Source organism: Onychostoma macrolepis, chromosome 02 (assembly GCF_012432095.1).
Source record: "Onychostoma macrolepis isolate SWU-2019 chromosome 02, ASM1243209v1, whole genome shotgun sequence".
NCBI classification, from domain to species: domain Eukaryota; kingdom Metazoa; phylum Chordata; class Actinopteri; order Cypriniformes; family Cyprinidae; genus Onychostoma; species Onychostoma macrolepis.
Genome location: NC_081156.1, coordinates 36,148,506 through 36,166,776, shown reverse-complemented (window position 1 = coordinate 36,166,776; position 18,271 = coordinate 36,148,506). Strand labels below are relative to the sequence as shown.

The 18,271-nt window shown below is 38.9% G+C and overlaps 2 protein-coding genes across 6 annotated transcripts; one reads left to right on the top strand and one right to left on the bottom strand.

Moving 5' to 3' along the window:
• Nucleotides 1-644: 644 nt before the first annotated feature.
• LOC131523155 (yjeF N-terminal domain-containing 3-like) lies at nucleotides 645-7,752 on the top strand. Of its 2 annotated transcripts, none has more exons than XM_058749265.1 (6): nucleotides 645-751; nucleotides 3,928-4,036; nucleotides 4,602-4,712; nucleotides 4,807-4,920; nucleotides 5,793-5,943; nucleotides 7,188-7,752. In XM_058749265.1, exons 1-6 carry the CDS (start codon nucleotides 717-719, stop codon nucleotides 7,382-7,384), a joined length of 717 nt encoding a protein of 238 aa, XP_058605248.1. In that variant the 5' UTR covers nucleotides 645-716; the 3' UTR covers nucleotides 7,385-7,752. The 2 variants fall into 2 exon arrangements, with proteins under 2 accessions (XP_058605248.1, XP_058605257.1); XM_058749274.1 differs by lacking the exon at nucleotides 645-751 and adding an exon at nucleotides 3,314-3,409.
• Nucleotides 7,753-7,883: 131 nt separating this feature from the next.
• On the bottom strand, nucleotides 7,884-15,590 carry cirbpa (cold inducible RNA binding protein a). 4 transcript variants are annotated; one of them, XR_009266721.1, is made up of 8 exons: nucleotides 15,456-15,590; nucleotides 14,740-14,845; nucleotides 14,524-14,630; nucleotides 12,541-12,687; nucleotides 12,311-12,438; nucleotides 11,745-11,800; nucleotides 8,496-8,581; nucleotides 7,884-8,403 (listed from the first exon to the last, which is right to left on the bottom strand). XR_009266721.1 is itself a non-coding variant. In XM_058749296.1 (7 exons), the coding sequence occupies exons 2-7, from the start codon at nucleotides 14,837-14,839 to the stop codon at nucleotides 11,255-11,257; spliced, it is 549 nt and encodes a 182-aa protein (XP_058605279.1). In that variant the 5' UTR covers nucleotides 14,840-14,845; nucleotides 15,456-15,590; the 3' UTR covers nucleotides 10,551-11,254. The 4 variants fall into 4 exon arrangements, 3 of the variants coding, with proteins under 3 accessions (XP_058605279.1, XP_058605267.1, XP_058605287.1); XM_058749296.1 differs by lacking the exons at nucleotides 7,884-8,403; nucleotides 8,496-8,581 and adding an exon at nucleotides 10,551-11,268 and having other exon boundaries at nucleotides 12,311-12,434; nucleotides 12,540-12,687; XM_058749284.1 differs by lacking the exons at nucleotides 7,884-8,403; nucleotides 8,496-8,581 and adding an exon at nucleotides 10,551-11,268.
• Nucleotides 15,591-18,271: the final 2,681 nt, after the last annotated feature.

Sequence of the window (18,271 nt, the reverse complement as noted above, 5' to 3'; positions counted from 1 at the left end):
CAGAAATCACAGGATCTGCAGGAATCCAGCGTCAGATATTATATTATCATAACTCGTGTCCTTCAGATTCAGATCACGTGTCAGTCTCTGCAGGATCTTCATGATGTTTCTGATGCTGCTCAGTTTCACAAACACAGTGCTGTCCTGTCTCAGATCAGAACAGAGTTATTATAACTAGAACCAAGACCAGAATCAAATAAACAAACTGAAAGACATGTTCAAGTTTATTTTATTGCGTTTAGATTAAACTCAATGAAAGATGTTTCCGTGGCAACTAGCTAAAAAAAAAAAAAAAAGATATTAAAAGCTTCAAAATTAAAATGTAAACTAATTCAAAATTGTTGATCAAAACTATAATGTCTCGCTTCCCTGCTTCACAACAGGAACATTGTTCAGGATTTGCATTTCCACGAGACGAGGAACTGTTCCTTGTTTCATGTTTAATAATAATATCTTCTCGTTTGCATGAAGGCCACATCAATGCACAGAGTATTATTATAATTCACAGAGATATAATACTGCAAACATAGCGCTGTCACGAGATTCCGTCGGGTCAGTGTGAGGGAGCGCGTCAGCCAATCAGCGGCCTCCTCCCGCTCCTGCGGCGCTGTGATTGGCTGAGAGCCGGACAGGACTCTCCCATCAGCAGCTGCTTCTTCAGCTCGAGACACAGAGTCAGTAACACACTGTTCATCTCTGCCTCCAGACCAGAGAAGATGACCAGCACGAGTCAGGAGCTCAGATATCTCAGGTAACACACACACACACACACACACACTCTTACACACACACACACACACACACACACACACACACACACACACACACACACACACACACACACACTCACACACACACACACACACACACACACACACACACACACACACACACACACACACACACACACACACACACACACACACACACTCACACACACACACACACACACACACTCTCACACACTCACTCACACACACACACACACACACACACACACACACACTTATCTGTGGAACTAGAGTGAATATGTCACAGTAACACTGCTTTATTTATATTGTACTGATGTGTGTTCTGTAGAGTTCATGTGTGTTGATGTAGAACTGCTTTATTTTCTTGTTTTATCAGCTGTTTGAGCTCAGACACACAGGTCCTGCGGTTGCTTTAATTACAGCAGTTCGTCTTGTTTATTCCTGACAAACTCTTTTTACTGGAGTTACTAAAGTTCTGCTAACTGTGTTTCAGTTCTTCAGAATCTCATTAAAAGTGTTTTCTTTGTCTATTTCTGATGTTTTCTCTGAGAAAACAGAAGATGTGAGATTCAGACGTCATCTAAAACTCAACGAGCTCTGTGTTATATGTGTGCTGCTGAGGTTATTAATGTGGAGAATCAAAGACGTGATCAAACTTTATTAGAAGTGTGATATGTGTCTATAAAAGCAAGTTCAGCCCAAAATGAACATTTACTCCCCCTCAGTTCATCTGAGATCAGGATGAGTGTTTCTTCATCAGGTTTGTAGAAATGTGTCTCTGCATCAGTGTCTCAGCGATGGATGCTCTGCAGTGAATGGGTGCCGTCAGAATGAGAGTCTGATAAAAACATCACAATAATCCACAGCACTCCAGTCCATCAGTTAACATCTGGAGAAGACAAAAGCTGAGACACATCCAGCATTAAGATGTTTATAACTCAAATACGAGTCTATAATAACGCTTCCTCCAGTGAAACAGTGTTCTGGTCTGAATCAGGAGAGAAATCTGCAGATCAAGCAGCGTTTACAAGACAAAACCGCTCTAAACACATGTGGCTGTATTTTGATGCGAGAGACAACAGCAGATGCACTTTTTCACTGCAGGAAGCGTTATTATGGATTATGGACTCTATGGTATTTGAGTTAAAAACCTTTTAATGCTGGATGTGTTTCAGCTTTTGTCTTCTCCAGATGTTAACTGATGGACTGGAGGGCTGTGGATTATTGTGATGTTTTTATCAGACTCTCATTCTGACGGCACCCATTCACTGCAGAGCATCCACATTTACAGCACATTTCCACGTTTGGCTGAACTCTTGCTGCAGGAGAGGAGATGTGTTGTCGTTTAGACGGATGTGACTGTGGGTGCTTCGGTTTCATGTTAAAATAGCCCAGAGTTTTCTTCATTCAGACCTACACACACACACACACACGCGTCTCTGAACGGTCTCAGCAGATGTTCCTCAGCGCGGGACGCGGATCTCCTGCTGATTCATCAAACATGAGATCACACTCACATCCGGACAGTTCCACTAGAACCTTTACTTTTCTGACTACATCCCCATACGGAAAAAATAAAAAAATAAAAATTCAAATATATTTTAAAATGTACAACAAATGGTCAAAAAAATACACAAACATATACAACAAAAAATGGCCAAAAATATATTGGTAGAAGATCTAGAATATATGTGACCCCAGTTTTTATGCAGCCGGCTGATTTTTATTCACGGTGTTCAGCAGCAATTAAATGTTTTGCAAAAAGAGACACAAAATAAAAATGTGATTTTCAAATTTTGTTTTCTCAATATTTAGATTTTTTTGCACCCTCAGATTCCAGATTTTCAAATAGTTGTATCTCAACCAAATATTGTCAAACAAACCATACATTGATGGAAAGATTATTTATTCAGCTTTCAGATGATGTATAAACCTCAATTTCAAAAATCGACCCTTATGACTGGTTTTGTGCTCCAGGGTCACACACACACACACACACACACACACACACACACACACACACACACACACACACACACACACACACACACACACACACACACACACACACACACACACACACACACACACACACACACACACACACACACACATATATATATATTCTAGATCTTCTACCAATTTATTTTTGGCCATTTTTAATAAATATATTCAATATATTTAAAATGTTTTTTGGCCTTTTTTTTATGAAGACTTAATATCTTAAGTAATTTTCCTTCTTGATCATCATTATTGTAGAAAATCACCAAAAACCTCTAACTTGCATGCCGTTATTATATCATGTTATATCACGTGACTCGTTCTCTATATTCCAGCTCACGTGTGTGAGGAACAGACTGGATATTAAATTATTAATTTTCAGTTCAGTATGACTTCATGTGTGTCAGAGGAGCTCGTTTATTCCGTCAGGAGTGAGACCAGACTTGAAGAGCGGTGGAAATGTTTTTATTTGATGCTGTAAAGATATAACTCTGGATCAGAATCCAGGACTGAATCTCAGGATGTTTAAGTGAATGAATCCGCTCCGTGTTTCTTGAAGATGTATGATCTCCCGGTTGTTGGATCGATTCCCAGCATGAGTTCAGGAACTGTGGAGTCGAGCATCACGGGAATCAGTATGGATCCGATCACAGAAGGTCAGAGGATCAGAAATCACCTTCTGACGCAGTGTGCTGCTCTTGTTTTCCAGCACAAATATCTGAGGATTCTCAAATCAAGATAGATTCACTGGAGATGCAAAATGACTTATTCAGTCTTGTCTTCTGAAAAAAACAAAACAAGCAAAAATATCTGCCGATGGGGTAAAAAAATGATCTTAATTCAAAGGCTAAACAAGATTATTGTTCTTGCCCCATCAGCAGATATTTTTGCTTGTTTTAAGCAAAACTTTGATGATTTCCTTAAGAAAACAAGACTTAATATCTTAAGTCATGTTACTTTTAAAGTAAATTCATCTTGATTCAAGAATGTTTCGATATTTATACTAGAAAACAAGACAGAAATACTAAGAAAGAAAATCAGTTTTTGCAGTGTTTCTAGAGTCTGGTTCATATCTGTGTGTTTTCTGTTTGACTTTCATCAGTCGAGGTTTTTCTAACTTGTCTTGTTCTGATCATATTTTTAGAGTTCATCTCAACTCATTTATGTTTTGCAGTAAAGAGGAGGCGGTTGCCATGGAGACGGAGTTGCTAAGGGATTATGGTTTCCGACGGCAACAGCTGACGGAGATGCTGGGACACGCGTGTGCGGCCGCCATCGCAAAGGTCTGACGAGACCACTGATTCCACTGATAATTCATTTAGTGAAATACTGAATACAGGACTAAACTACAAAACTGCTGTCAATCTTTATCATTCAGAATTGCGAGATATATAATTCAGAAATGTGAAATACATCATTCAGAAATGTAGTTCAGAATTGCAAAAAATACACTCCAGAATTGTGAGATATATAATTAAAAATTGTGAGATATGAAGTCAGAATAACAACATATAAAATTCAGAATTGCAAAATTAATTCAGAATTGAGAGATGTATAATTCTTTTTAAAAAACTTTTTTTTCTTAAAAAACATTCAGAATTATGAGATATGATGTCAGAATTGTGAAACAGAAAGTTGCATGTTAAAATTCATGTCAGAAACAAACAAAAAAAACTAAATTGCAAGATGTAAACTTCGATTCCGGATTTTTTATTCTCAGAATTGCATCTTTATGTCTCGCAGTTCTACTTGTTTTTTCTAGAATTGAGAGAAATAGCCTGAAAGGCAAGATATGGAGTTGAGATCCGCAGTTCTGTGCTGGAATGGTTTCTGCGGTTGTTTTGGCAGGTGTTCCCGCTGGCGTCTCTGCAGAAGCGGCAGCCGACGGTTCTGGTGGCCTGCGGTCCGGATCAGAACGGCTGCGTGGGTCTGGCCTGCGCTCGTCATCTGCGTGTGTTTGTGAGTGAACGCAGCACACACTTCACTCAGCGTCTGTGATCTCTGAGACTGACCGGTGTGTGTGTGTGTGTGTGTGTGTGTGTGTGTGTGACAGGAATACATCCCCACCGTCTTCATCCCCAAACGCTCCTCAGACGCTCTTCATCAGGACCTGACGCTTCAGTGTGAGCGGATGGACCTGCCGTTCCTGTCCTACCTGCCCACTGAGGTCAGCAGACCCTGGTCACACACAAGCGCTCTATTTCCACACACTAATTTTGTACTTAATATACTAAAAAATATTACGATCATCTAAGTGTACTCAACTAAGTACATGATGGAAGTGCACTTGTTTTTCACCTGGGCATGACTGCACTTAAAATCAGCATCAGTGTTAGTGCTGATTAATGTACTTAAGTGTCACAGTTGGGAAAATGTACTTATATTACTAATATATTTGAAATAAAATCAATTTAATTTAAACATAGGATAACTATATAAAAGTGTACTAACACTGAACTCATTTTTAAATCATTCAAAACACACTATTAAGAAATACACTAATAAAAGTCCTCTGTATATTTTAGCGGTATTCACTTTATTTCAATGCACTAAAAATCAATTTAAATATCAGTGGTGTTTAGTATACTTTTGCAATTGCACTGAAGCACTACTGAAGTAGAAATATACTTTTATTTAGTGTATAACTCTTACAATTTTACTTAGCACAAAAAATAAGAACGTACTACAAAAGTACTTGCTGGTATTTAAGTATTTTTTAGTGCATTCAAGTACACTTTATTATACCTGAGCAAAGGGGTAACATTTTTGATCTTGAACTTTTTCAGGACAAATTAAAATGTATTTTTGTGTGTTCACAGCGCAAGTGCCGAGACCTTTACTGAGTTTCAAATCATTCCAATGAAGTAAAAATTCTAAAATTTCAGTCAAAAATGAATGAACAGCACCTCAGGGTTAAAAAACAACAACAACTGCATCTTAGAAAGTGTAGTAACTCGATCTTAACTGAACCAGTGAGGTCAGATGAACGTGTGAGAAGTCAAAAGGTCAAATCATGGTTTGCTGGTTTTCCTGGTGAAGGTGCAGCTGATCAATGACGCGTATAACCTGGTCGTGGACGCGGTTCTGGGTCCAGAAACTGATCTGGCGTCAGTCGGAGAGCCGTTCACCGGAGTCTTGCAGACGCTGCGAGGACTCAAAGTGCCCATCGTCAGCCTGGACGTCCCGTCAGGTACCAGACCGCTTCATAAACCTGAGTGACCAGCTGCTGCTGATCCTGCACTGAGCTTCATGACTGCTCAGAGCAATCAGCACCTGGGTCTGTGTTCACTAAACACTTGATCTGACCACTGAGAGTTCTCCTAAAGAGCAGTCAACGATTTAGCCAAGAGTTTTCTCTTAAAACCTGCCGAGACAAACTTTACTGAGGAACAGAGATGAGTCTTAAGCTCAGAGTAAGGGGGCGGGGCTTACCTCGTTGCTATGGATGATGTCAGCATGCTTAGTAACTATGCACACAGAAAAAACTGGATGCAAGAACGTGTTACTTCTTGTCCAGCTGGTTAATAAAAACAAGCATATAATCAGCGGAGAATCTGGAGTTGGGATAACCTCCAAACCCGAAACCTTTATAAAAGCTCATTATCATCAAATGTTTCTAAAATGTTTATGTTCCGAGCAACAGCTGTTTCAGGATCGTCTGTGGTTTGATCGCAGAAGTCCTCTTCACTGATCTTAACCTTTCACAGGTTTAGGAGCCGGTTTTAGCGCTGAAACACTTACTGAAATACTCTCAGAGCAAACATGTGTAGGACTGACACACTCCTGAATCAGCTGTGATGAGCTGCTTTTAGCCTGAAGATGTTTTGTGAATACAGGCCTCATTTATACAGTGTGTGTACGCTCAGATTTGACCTTAAGAGTGTGTGTGTGTGTGTGTGTGCGCTTTAATCCAAGATTAGATGACTGGTGATCTTTAATATGTGTCCCTGCAGCACAGAAGCAGTCATAAGCAGCAGCTATATTTGTAGCAATAGCCAACAATGCATTGTATGGATCAAAATTATACATTTTTCTTTTATGCCAAAAATCATTAGGATATTAAGATCATGTTCCATGAAGATATTTAGTAAATTTCCTACCGTAAATATATCAAAACTTCATTTTTGATTAGTAATATGCATTGCTAAGAACTTCATTCGAACAACTTTAAAGGTGATTTTCTCAATATTTTGATTTTTTTTTGCACCCTCAGATTTTCAAATATGGTCCGATCCTAACAAACCATACATCAATGGAAAGCTTATTTATTCAGCTTTCAGATGATGTAGAAATCTCAATTTCATAAAATTGACCCTTATGACTGGTTTTGTGCTCCAGGGTCACATGATAATGACATTAAATAAGAGTCGTTTGCAAGTCAGACAGCATTTTATAAACGAGGCCTGTGGTCTGGTGGTAATGTGTGTGATGCAGGCTGGGACGCAGACGAGTCCAGCTCAGACCGGATCAGTCCTGCGCTTCTGGTTTCTCTGATGACGCCGAAGCGATGCACCCTGAGCTTCTCGGGATCGCACTTCCTGGCCGGACGCTTCCTGCCCTTTGACCTTCAGAGGAAGTACGAGCTGAACCTGCCCAAGTTCCCCGGGACGGACGATGTGGTCCAGCTGTGATCCAGTGTTTATCCGTGTCTTAGTTTAATTCAACAGAAGACGGGAATCATGTGAACGTTTGATCAATGCTCTTCCAAAATACAAATGGTTATCATTTACTCTCTCCACTTGTTCCAAATCTGTACGAGTTTCTTTCTTCTGTTAAACACAAAGATATTGTGAAAAATGTTGGTATTCAAATAGTTGATGAGCAGCATTGACTTCCACAGTATTTTCTCCCTACTAGCCAAGTCACTTTTATTTATATAGCGCTTTATACAATTCTGATTGTGTCCAAGCAGCTTTACTGACAAACTATTGCTGACTCTGTAACGAGAGAACGACGACGAGTCAAAAAAAAAAAAAAAAAAAAAAAGTAACCCAATATTTTGTTTTTATGCAGCATAAAGAGAAATTTATGAGCTATTTTTTGTAGGCCGGTCTGGTGTGTGATTTTGTGCCATTTTGAACAAAAAAGCATTTCAAAACAAACCTCGTGATTGATTAAAGCACAACGGTGTGATCTTTCACATTTTATTAGTCAATTCTCAACAACAACAAAAAAAAGCTTTACATAAGTGAGTTTACACGAACTAACAATTCTTCCATTTCACCGTACTAATGCAGCTTTAACATTAAAACTTGCATCTGTTAAGATTATTTAATAAACCTGAGATTATTAACAATGAACAGATGGATTTTTATTAAAGATTCAAAACGCATTGCTCGTTGTTTAATGTATTAAGTGTTAATTAAGGAAGGCGACGGAGGCCTGTGATCAAACCGCTCCAGGAGGGAATATAAAACCTGCGCTAATTAAAGAAAAGCCGAATCCAGTATTTGGTGATCACACAACACTGAGATCTACCGTCAGTTTCTAGAAGGAAAACCAAAGGTGTTAGTGTTTTCAGCAGCACAAGAGTTAATGGCACGAATAAACCAGTTTTGATTGCTTCTGTTGTCCTCGTCTGCTAAAGGACCATCTGATGCTCATGAACCTTCAGGTCCTCGGCTTCATCTTCAGCCCGTCGTTCCATCATCTGCATTGAGACCAGAAGGAAACCCAGATCAGATCAGATCGCAAAACACAAGCCAAGCCTTTGTGAAATCTACGAGATCATTAGACACCAACCTCACGCTTTACGTTCAGAGGAACAAACGCCGCTCACCAGGCCTCGGCCTTCTTCAAACACCAGACGGTTCTGATGGGAACTCAACCTGAACAAAACCAGAGAAAGATCGTTAAACATTACACACAAAAGCAGGAATCACAGACATCAGCACAGAACTAACTACAGTGTCTTTGGTCAAAAGCACAACTCAGAACTAATTTGGCGTTTCTCGAATTGAACTACATTGGTGAAAGTAAATGTGTTGGTGAGACTGAAGGTTAATCAGAGAGCCTAAATTTATGGTCTTTCTAGAATGGTTGGCAATGCATGGGAAGAAATGAGTCAGCTGCAGATCTATGGCACCATGCAGACGCATCTGAGAGGACTTAAGATCTGCGCTGTGCTGTGGAGCATCTCAGTGTCAGAGCAACAAATACTTAAACTTAATTTAAGAAGTGAACAGAGCAAAGGAAGGTTACCTCACGCACACAGGCTAACGAACAGAGCAGCCAGAGTCAGGATTCACTTCGGTAGATGCAACGCTTCAAGCTCCAAGGACGTGTTTGAGGAAACTCATCCAGAGCGCTTGGGTTCAATCAAGCATTGTTTGGGTGAAACACACTCAATAACTCACTCTACTCAGCTAACTAGCAGGACTGGTGAAGGCTATTCCCTTCACCATTAAACTCAGTTCTTCCTGACCTTCATTTCATTTGACACACCAGGAGAAAACAGGCAGTCGTGCAACAGGAAACACTAATGTTTGAACTCCATTTAGTTATTAGCAAGGTGCAAAATTTTAGTAACAAACCCAATTAGTTTTCAAAGCCAAACACAAACTCTTTGGTTCCTGTTGGAGCTCGACGCAGAATTCTGCTGTTCGTCATGTTTGAGCTGTTAATTGAAGCACTTGCATTTTATAGCCATTTATTAAATTATTTAACGTATGAAGGTACTGTGACATTAAAAACACTTTAAAAATGCATAACTTTAAACATCTATTCTTCTCACTGGAGAGAACATGCAGTGCTAAAACCTCTCAATTCTTTACTGATCTCATAAAACACATTTGGGTCACATTTAAACCTGGCCACAGGAAACTTTTAAAATTAAACGTGTGTGTGACCCTGGACCACAAAACCAGTCATAAGGGTCAATTTTTCAAAATTGAGACTTATACATAATCTGAATAAATAATCTTTCCGTCAATGTATGGTTTGTTAGGATCAGACAATATTTGAATCTAAATATTGAGAAAATCACCTTTAAAGTTGTTCAAATTAAGTTCTAAGCAGTGCATATTACTAATCAAATTAAGTGTCTATATATTTACAGTAGGAAATTTACAAAGTATCTTCATGGAAGATCTTTACTTAATATCCTAACGATTTTTGCCATAGAGAAAGCACCAATTTTGACCCATACTATGTATTGTTGGCTATTGCTACAAATATACCTGAGCTGCTTATGACTGCTTTTGTGCTGCAGGGTCACATTTCTGACCCTTCAGAATACTCTTGCTACAATTTAAGGGACAGTTCACCCAAGAATTAAATTTACTTGCCCTCATGTTATTCCAAACGAGGTGGAATCCCCCAAAAAAAAAAAAAAAAAAATCTAGAAAGATGCTGGAGACCAAACATTTCGGTTTCCATTGAATTCCATTGCATTTCTCGTCCGTATAATGGAAGTCAATGCAAAACACGATTTGGTCTCCAACATTCTTCAATCAGGTTTGGAACTACATGAGAAAACAACTGCGAAACTAAAGTTGCGTGAACTATCCCTTTATGATCACTCCTTAAAAATATATTTTTTTAAAGCATTAACAATTCTATACCTGCAGCTAAAGTGCAGATTAAAAAAAAAAAAAAAAAAACCTACATGAATTAGAAAAAGAGTAATGTGCTAAATTATTTTTAGTAAATGCTTCAGTTCAAGGCAACTTTCCTTTAAAAAAAAAAAAAAAAAAAAAGTCACTTTGTAGTGAAATGTGACCTGCACATAATTGAGTGATTCTTCATGTTTTCCCCCATCTCGATGATTCTTTGAAAGGCACAACAGAATTCAAAGCGTTTGAACAAATGGTTTCGTTTAATAGGCTCCATGAAGCCACAATTGAAAAGCAAAAAATAAAAATAAAAACAAAATAGTGAGTCAAATTTTCATACAAAGGAAACAAGAGCACAAGGATTTCTTTCCCAGTTCTGGAGTGTACTGTTAACAATTTCTGGTTCTCTTTCAAGTAAATGATTGATAGATATATATTAGTCAAGAGTCCATGGTTAAAATGCAGGATGCGGGGAGCAGCGATAGACAGACAGATACCTCAGCAAGGCTCAAGAACCGCAGCGCCAGTGCCCGCCGTCCACTGCGCAGCTCACCAGTCTGAAAGGAAGTGACTTTTTGGATACTGGACATGGACAAATCATTGGCTTACAGCTAACAGAAGGAGCCGTGCTCTTAAAATGACAGCGGCTGCGCATCAGTAACAAACAGAGGAGAGCCAACGCTCTCTAGACTCCCCATAGAAGCACAGGTGAGCGCTAACATGACAGTGAGGCTCGGGCTGATGAGTTAAAGGATTCAAAATGATGCAGAAGAGAACTCGTCAGCACATCGACATTCATTCATTCATTCATAGCCAGTGAACAGAAAGCGGCCTTTCCCTCAGAATACAAGAACAGAACAGAAACAGGGAGAACAGCTACAACAAATCCAAGAACAGATCCATGAGTCTTTAGAAACACTCGGCCGCTGACGCGTCGGGTCTTGGGTTCTACTCGTGTACAGCTGAGGAGGAAGTATCACACATGAAGACACTCAAGAATCTCAACAGGTTTAAGACAGACAATCCCTCCACTAACCCACTAATCAAACATGAGATCGACCGGGCTGGATTTGAGACAGCAATCGGGCGGATGTGGACGATCAGGGTTTGAGCGTCCTTGCGTTTGGTCTTTCGCCTCAGCAAATCACGACTCTATCCACCCGATTCAGATTCGATTCTCTGCAATGTGCGGCTTGAGTCAAATTATGGGGCTGGAAACTTTAAGTCCAAATTAAAACTGGGCCATTTCAAAGCATTTTTAGGTTTATTGTATGCATACACAAATAAAAAAAAAAAAAAAAAAGAAAAAGTAGTTAAACTGACTCGTGACTAGCTCGCCCCACAGTTCTAGAAAAGCCTGTTTGACTGGTCTGCGGGGACACAAGCACAGCCGACATGCTTGTATGGGGATTTTAGAGCGGAGGAAACTAATACGTACCATAACTATCATAACCGTCTCTGTAAGAGCTGCTGCGGTCGCCGTAACCAGAACTCCTGAAAGAAGAAGAAGACAGCAGGTTACACTCAGAGTTATGTGCACGAGTGATTACAAGACCGATTTGTTAACGCACTCTTCATTGGGCAGGCTGCTTATTCTGTATTAAAGGGAAGAGAAATGCATCAGATTCTCAGAAGACTGACTGAGAAACAATTACTCTTACGCCTGGTCCAGTAAGAACACCTACACATCCTTCAAGCAAGATGCACAAAGTCTCAGAAGTAGTGCATTACTTTCTGGCAGACTTATGCAGTTTAATGACTTTTGTATGGTTAAAATTACTGATTAAAATTATAAATGTAGCATAAGACAAAACAATCTCGTTTTTTTTTTTTAGTGGTGAACTGCACTCATTTTAAAACGCCCATCATTTAATAAGAGGCAAAAAATTAAAGCACATTCCTGAAGCAGGTATTGGGTGTTCTGATGCTTGCACAAGCACTTCACATTAAAGCTTCTACTCTGTGTTGCAATCTAAAGACCGGTGTATCTGCAGCAACACACACCTGTCTCTGTTGTAGCCTCCGCCTCCTCCAGAGGAGTATCCGCCTCCTCCGCTCTTATATCCGCCGCCGCCATAGCTTCGGTCGCTTCCATAACTACGGTCTCCACCACCATATCCGCCTCCGCCTTCAACAAGCAAGACAACAAAACACTGTGAATTTGTCAACTAGACACCGAATATAACCATCTGAAGATGAGATACACTGCTGACAGAGCAGCAACTCCTCGAACCTCCTCTTCCTCGGCCTCCTCTGAAGAAACCTCCTCCTCCACCTCCTCGTCCTCCACCACCTCTGTAGGATCCACCGCCGGAGCGGCCGCCACCGCCGCCGCCACCCTTGCCAGCCTCATCCACACGGATCGTCCGGCCATCCACAGACTACAGGGGGAAAGACAAAACCACGTCAAAAACGAATGAGGAAATCTAAACCAGTATACAAAGTTGTATATAAAATCACAAAGTGAAGTCCATGATACGATTGCAATTTTAAAAAGACAGACTTGGATTTTTTATTTTAATTCTACATTTTAAAAATGTTAAATTCTACACAAGGTACTTATTTTAATAAATTAACAATAAATTATATTTTGTAAATTAAGATTTTTTTTTTTTTTTTAATTAAAGAGTCACATGTCACTTCCAAAACTGGGTTTTAGTCCATTGGCCAAGACTGATTTTAAACCCATTAATTTATGATCAGGAAATATTCATTCGCCCTCTCACAGCTACAAGGAGAGTAGACGAGCCTCATTTTGAGGTAAAGGTGTTCTGAAAAATCTGTGTACAACTTTAAGGAATGTTACTACTGAACGCTTTTTTTCTGGCAGTTAAGCACAGATTTTTGGGAGTTATTGCATAACATTTAGTTTTTACATGTATACCGCTGTTCAGAACTGTGCTAGCTAACCATGTGCGGATTAGCATCTTTGAGCGGGGTTCAAAAAGTATCTAAAATGGTCACTACCAACACATGTCATTGTTCTGGTAGTGACAAAAGGGAATACATAATCCTCATATTTGGGGGAAATAAACAATTTCAATACATGTATATTTTTGAATTTTTATTATGATAGTTAAACTTCTGTAATGTGGGCACTACCAAAGCATTACGGTCACTACCGAAACATGGGATGTTTTGTCAAAAATAAAGTACACTGAATCAACTAAGAGGTTTTGATAGTTTCTGGTTCAATGTTTGCTCAAACTAGTGAATCAACTTTGTAAAAGGCAAAAAGTTAATAATCAAACTTCTTTGAAATCAGTATGGACTATTTCAAGTGCAATTTGAGATGTATTTTTAATTTAATTATTGAAACCTCTGATTTTTTTTTTTTTTTTTTTAAATAAGATACAAAAAACATTTACAATCTAGATGCAAGCAAAATCTTTAAAAGGTCAATATAACCCTTCTAATTAAGATATTACTGTGTCGGTAGTGACAAATACTCCAAAACACCATGAGTATTAACTGCACGTTTACTAGAAATGTGTACTTTGGATATTATACAATTTGCATACACATTTTATTGGAAAAACACTTTAAGAAACTTAACTCTGACTTCGGACCAATTCTGTAGAATGGCCAATATACATGTTATTAAAAGTTATGATAGTAACTGTGTAAGTGATTATATTTCAACAACAAATGAGTTTTATTTAGAAGTTAATTTAAACTGCATTGTGTGCAGTTTGCATACAATTTTTTTGAGTTGGTTTAAAAAAAAAAAAAAAAAATTGAATTTAAGTTTGTGCTCAGTTATAGTAATGTAGGGCTCACTGCAGTTTAGAGCTAAACCCATTGAATGATAACGGTCTTTTATTCATGTTTTTATAAAATTCAAAAATTAGAAATTATACCAATAGTTTCACAAAACATTCAGATTTTTGTATCAAACTAAATTCAAAATCATGAAAAAAAAAATCATGTTTTATATTGCAAATTAATCAGACCTTCAAATACCAAAAGACAGACAAATTCTGGAAATAAGGTTCAGCAATTACACAATGCATAGTTTAGATGACCTTTGTACCGGTCGCAGGTTGTACAATTATTTAATTTGGCTGAATCCTAAAAGCCAGAAGTGGAACCAAATTCAGAGCCGTTCGGGAGTCGATTCTTATCAATGAACCGAGTCAAATGAACCGACTCCCTAAAAAGATTCAAAGTTCCCACCCCCAATTTGAACCCGTGAAACAATCGACTCAGTAACGAACCTTTCCATTCATTCCTTCAAGTGCGTCCTTCGCATCGTCTGGATTCTCAAAGGTCACGAAACCGAATCCTCTGGACCTGTTGGTTTCCCTGTTTCTGGCCACATGAACTGAAAACAGACACATTATTATAATGAGCGGCTTATGCAAATCGCAGACAATGCCGGAACCAATCAGAAGCAGCGCGCCAGAAGAGCGCGCCAATGATTGGCTACTCACCGTTGGTGATGACGCCATATTTGGAGAAGGCGTCCTCTAGCGACTGTTCGGTGGTATCGAAACTCAGGCCGCCGACAAACAGCTTTCCTTCGTCAGACATTCTGAGCTAGAAACACACGCGGATCAATAAAACACACACGTTACTTTACAGCTCAGATATCGGTCCAATACACGCATTAGTTATGACTCCAGACGGAAAAGGCGATATAAAAATAAATAAAAATCATAAAGCGGCATTTAGCGATTAATTGTGCTTTTTAAATAACATTAATATGCTTTTTTAAATGTTAATCGTGTGTTGCATTTAATCAAACCCGAGATGTGGGTCACTGCGCGCCTAGATCTAAACTGGGTCAAACAATAGACGCCATACAAATACACGAGTGACCGAATAAAAGCACAAAAACCCGCTAATCTGTAACCAGCCGCCGTCAAATACGCATTATAACATACAAACGCTCGGTCACAGATAGAGAAATCACATATTAATCGATTAAACGTTAATAAAAACGGCTGATCTGATGTGAGGATGACGAAGATCCCAACGAGGCGTCGCCATTTTAAGCAGCGCGCGAATCACGAAGGACAAAAAACACGAGCTAAGACGATCAATCCTATCGATAAATGAGCAATATATAAATATAGTGGAAGCATGCGTCGAATAAAACAAACGAACGCCGATAAAAAAGGAAAAAACGAAAGAAAGGAACAAGTACCTGTAATTTCGCAGTTGCGGGTGAAATGATGTGCGTCTCTAACGCGTTCAGAACTCCAGAGACGCAGGAAGACGCAGAGCGCCGCTTATAAAGGACCGCGCTCGGGGGCGGGGCCTAACGCACGCTCGACTGCGTGCGCAGAGAGAGAGAGAGAGAGAGAGAGAGCCTTGACTTTTAATTATTTGTTCTTTGTTTATGCAATACTCAATGCTGTGGCAATACTGTGCAAGTCATGCCAATAAAGCTCACTTGAATTGAATTTAAACTTTTAAACCTCTTTTATTTACAAACAATTAATAATATACATATAGATACATGTGTATTTTATAAATACTAATAGTAAACATATTAAGGCTGTATTAACACATACACGATAAAAACTAATTTTCATTTATACCATTATATTAAAACCTCTCTCTTCACTGGGTTGACGTAAAACACTTTCAGTACCCCACAAAGAAAAAAAGGAGTCGATATCATTAATTAATTAATAAACTTATACCCCAAAACTAACCTATTTTTACCAAAGCCTTAAACATCTGTAAAGGACCAGTGCCTCCATTAAGTGTTTTATTCCTTCTTGTCAGCCAAACTGCCATTTTAGCTTTTCCAAATAAAAAAATAACACTATTTTATTCTTGTTTAAGGAACTTTTTTTACTTTTAAACCCCCAAAATTACAGAGCTAATACGCAAAAACACACAAAATAATAATAATAATAATAATAATAAACTATTTTACCAATTAAAAACCATATTTCCAAACTCATTCAGTGTCACTAAAGAGTTTGAGATCTTTTAAATCTAGCCACCAAGATATTCTCTTTAATATCTTACAAATACATTCAAGAATTGTTCAAAATCAGTGAGTTTTATATCAGTGTCAGGAGAAGTGAAGAAGTGGATAAACTAGAAAAACAAGCTTTACAGAGAGAAACAATGAAGATAAGAGTTCCATTAGTAAGTCAGAGATTAAGGTTTATATGAACTATTCAGGTTTTTACACACACACAAACACAAACACACACACTCTCTCACACACACTCACACACACACACACACACACACACACACACACACACACACACACACACACACACACACACACACACACACACACACACACACACACACACACACACACACACACACACACACACACACACACACTCACACACACACACACACACACACACACACACACACACACACACACACACACACACACACACACACACACACACACACACACACACACACACACACACACACACACACACACACACACACACACACACACACACACACACACTCTCACACACACACACACACACACACACACACACACACACACACACACACACACACACACACACACACACACACACACACACACACACACACACACACTCTCTCACACACACACACACACACACACACAAACTATGCATTGCTAAGAACTTCATTTGAACAACTTTAAAGGTGATTTTCTCAATATTTAGATTTTTTTGCTCCCTCAGATTCCAGATTTTCAAATAGTTGCATCTCAGCCAAATATTGTCCAACAAACCATACATCAATGGAAAGATGATTTATTCAGCATAAATTGACCCTTATGACTGGTTTTGTGCTCCAGGGTCACATCTATCAAATAATATATAGATAACATAATAAAGGTTTGAATGTATTGTTCATAGGTTTCTGCACATGTATGTGTGAAAGGAAACGAAGAAGTGGATTTATTAGCCAAACAGTCTCTTAAATCTCAAACAGCAGATGAGGCTAAAACCATAATAAAAGTTCACACACAGGAATATTGGAACATTAATGACACAGAAAGGCATTTTTATAATATTCAAAGCACAGCTGGTGTCAGAAGAGAAAAATCAAAGCGGTCATCGCTCGTCTTCATTTAGACACACACACAGATTACACTGTAATCAGCAGAATCTGTGATGATGGACTGCCCTGCATATGAGGATGAAAGAATTGAATTAAAAGAAGCATTTGACAAATTTTAATTAAACTTCACCTTGGAAAATATACTTGGAAAACGTGCACTTAGCGACATTTCTGAAAGAAACAGGTCTGTTGGAGCGAATATAGAGGTTACGGGTTTTATTTTATTAAACAAATATACATTTATACATGTATTTATTTCCTCGCTCATCTCTTGATGCACGCTCCGTCCAGCAGGTGGCGGTGCAGCAGAGAGAAGAGTGTTCGTCGACCGCCAAAAACACTCAAGAAGAAGAAGAAGAAGAAGAGCGTGTCTGAAAGAGCTTAAAAAACAGAGCTGCACTTCCTCACAAAACACCCCAAATACCGAACCATCAGAAACCTCCATATCACAAAATAAACTAAATATTTCCCCAATTTAATAACTGCACCCAAACTGAAACACTCCCATCTGCCCACAGCCAAGAAACCATTATCAGGAATATGGTCTTTTTTCGCAAATGAACTCTTTATATATATATATATATCTTTATGCGTGTGTGTACATATACATATACATATATATATATCCCCTTGTTCTAATGTCCTTCTTGCAGCATTACTCGTTCAGAGTGATTTCAGGCTGTTCTCTGGCTCTGTGCGGATGCAAAGCGTGCTTTTGTCCGAGAGGCGATCAGTGAAGTGTTAACGACTGCAGCATTGATTATTCATGTATGCTGATGAGGCGAAGTGTGAGATCGTCTTCTCTTTAGAAAGACTTGAAGCTAATTAAATTATTCATCTGGACAGACCTGAAGAGTTCAGAAGGGAGCTCTTGAGATGGTCAGTTTACACTCGGTTCAGACTCAGAAGCGATGG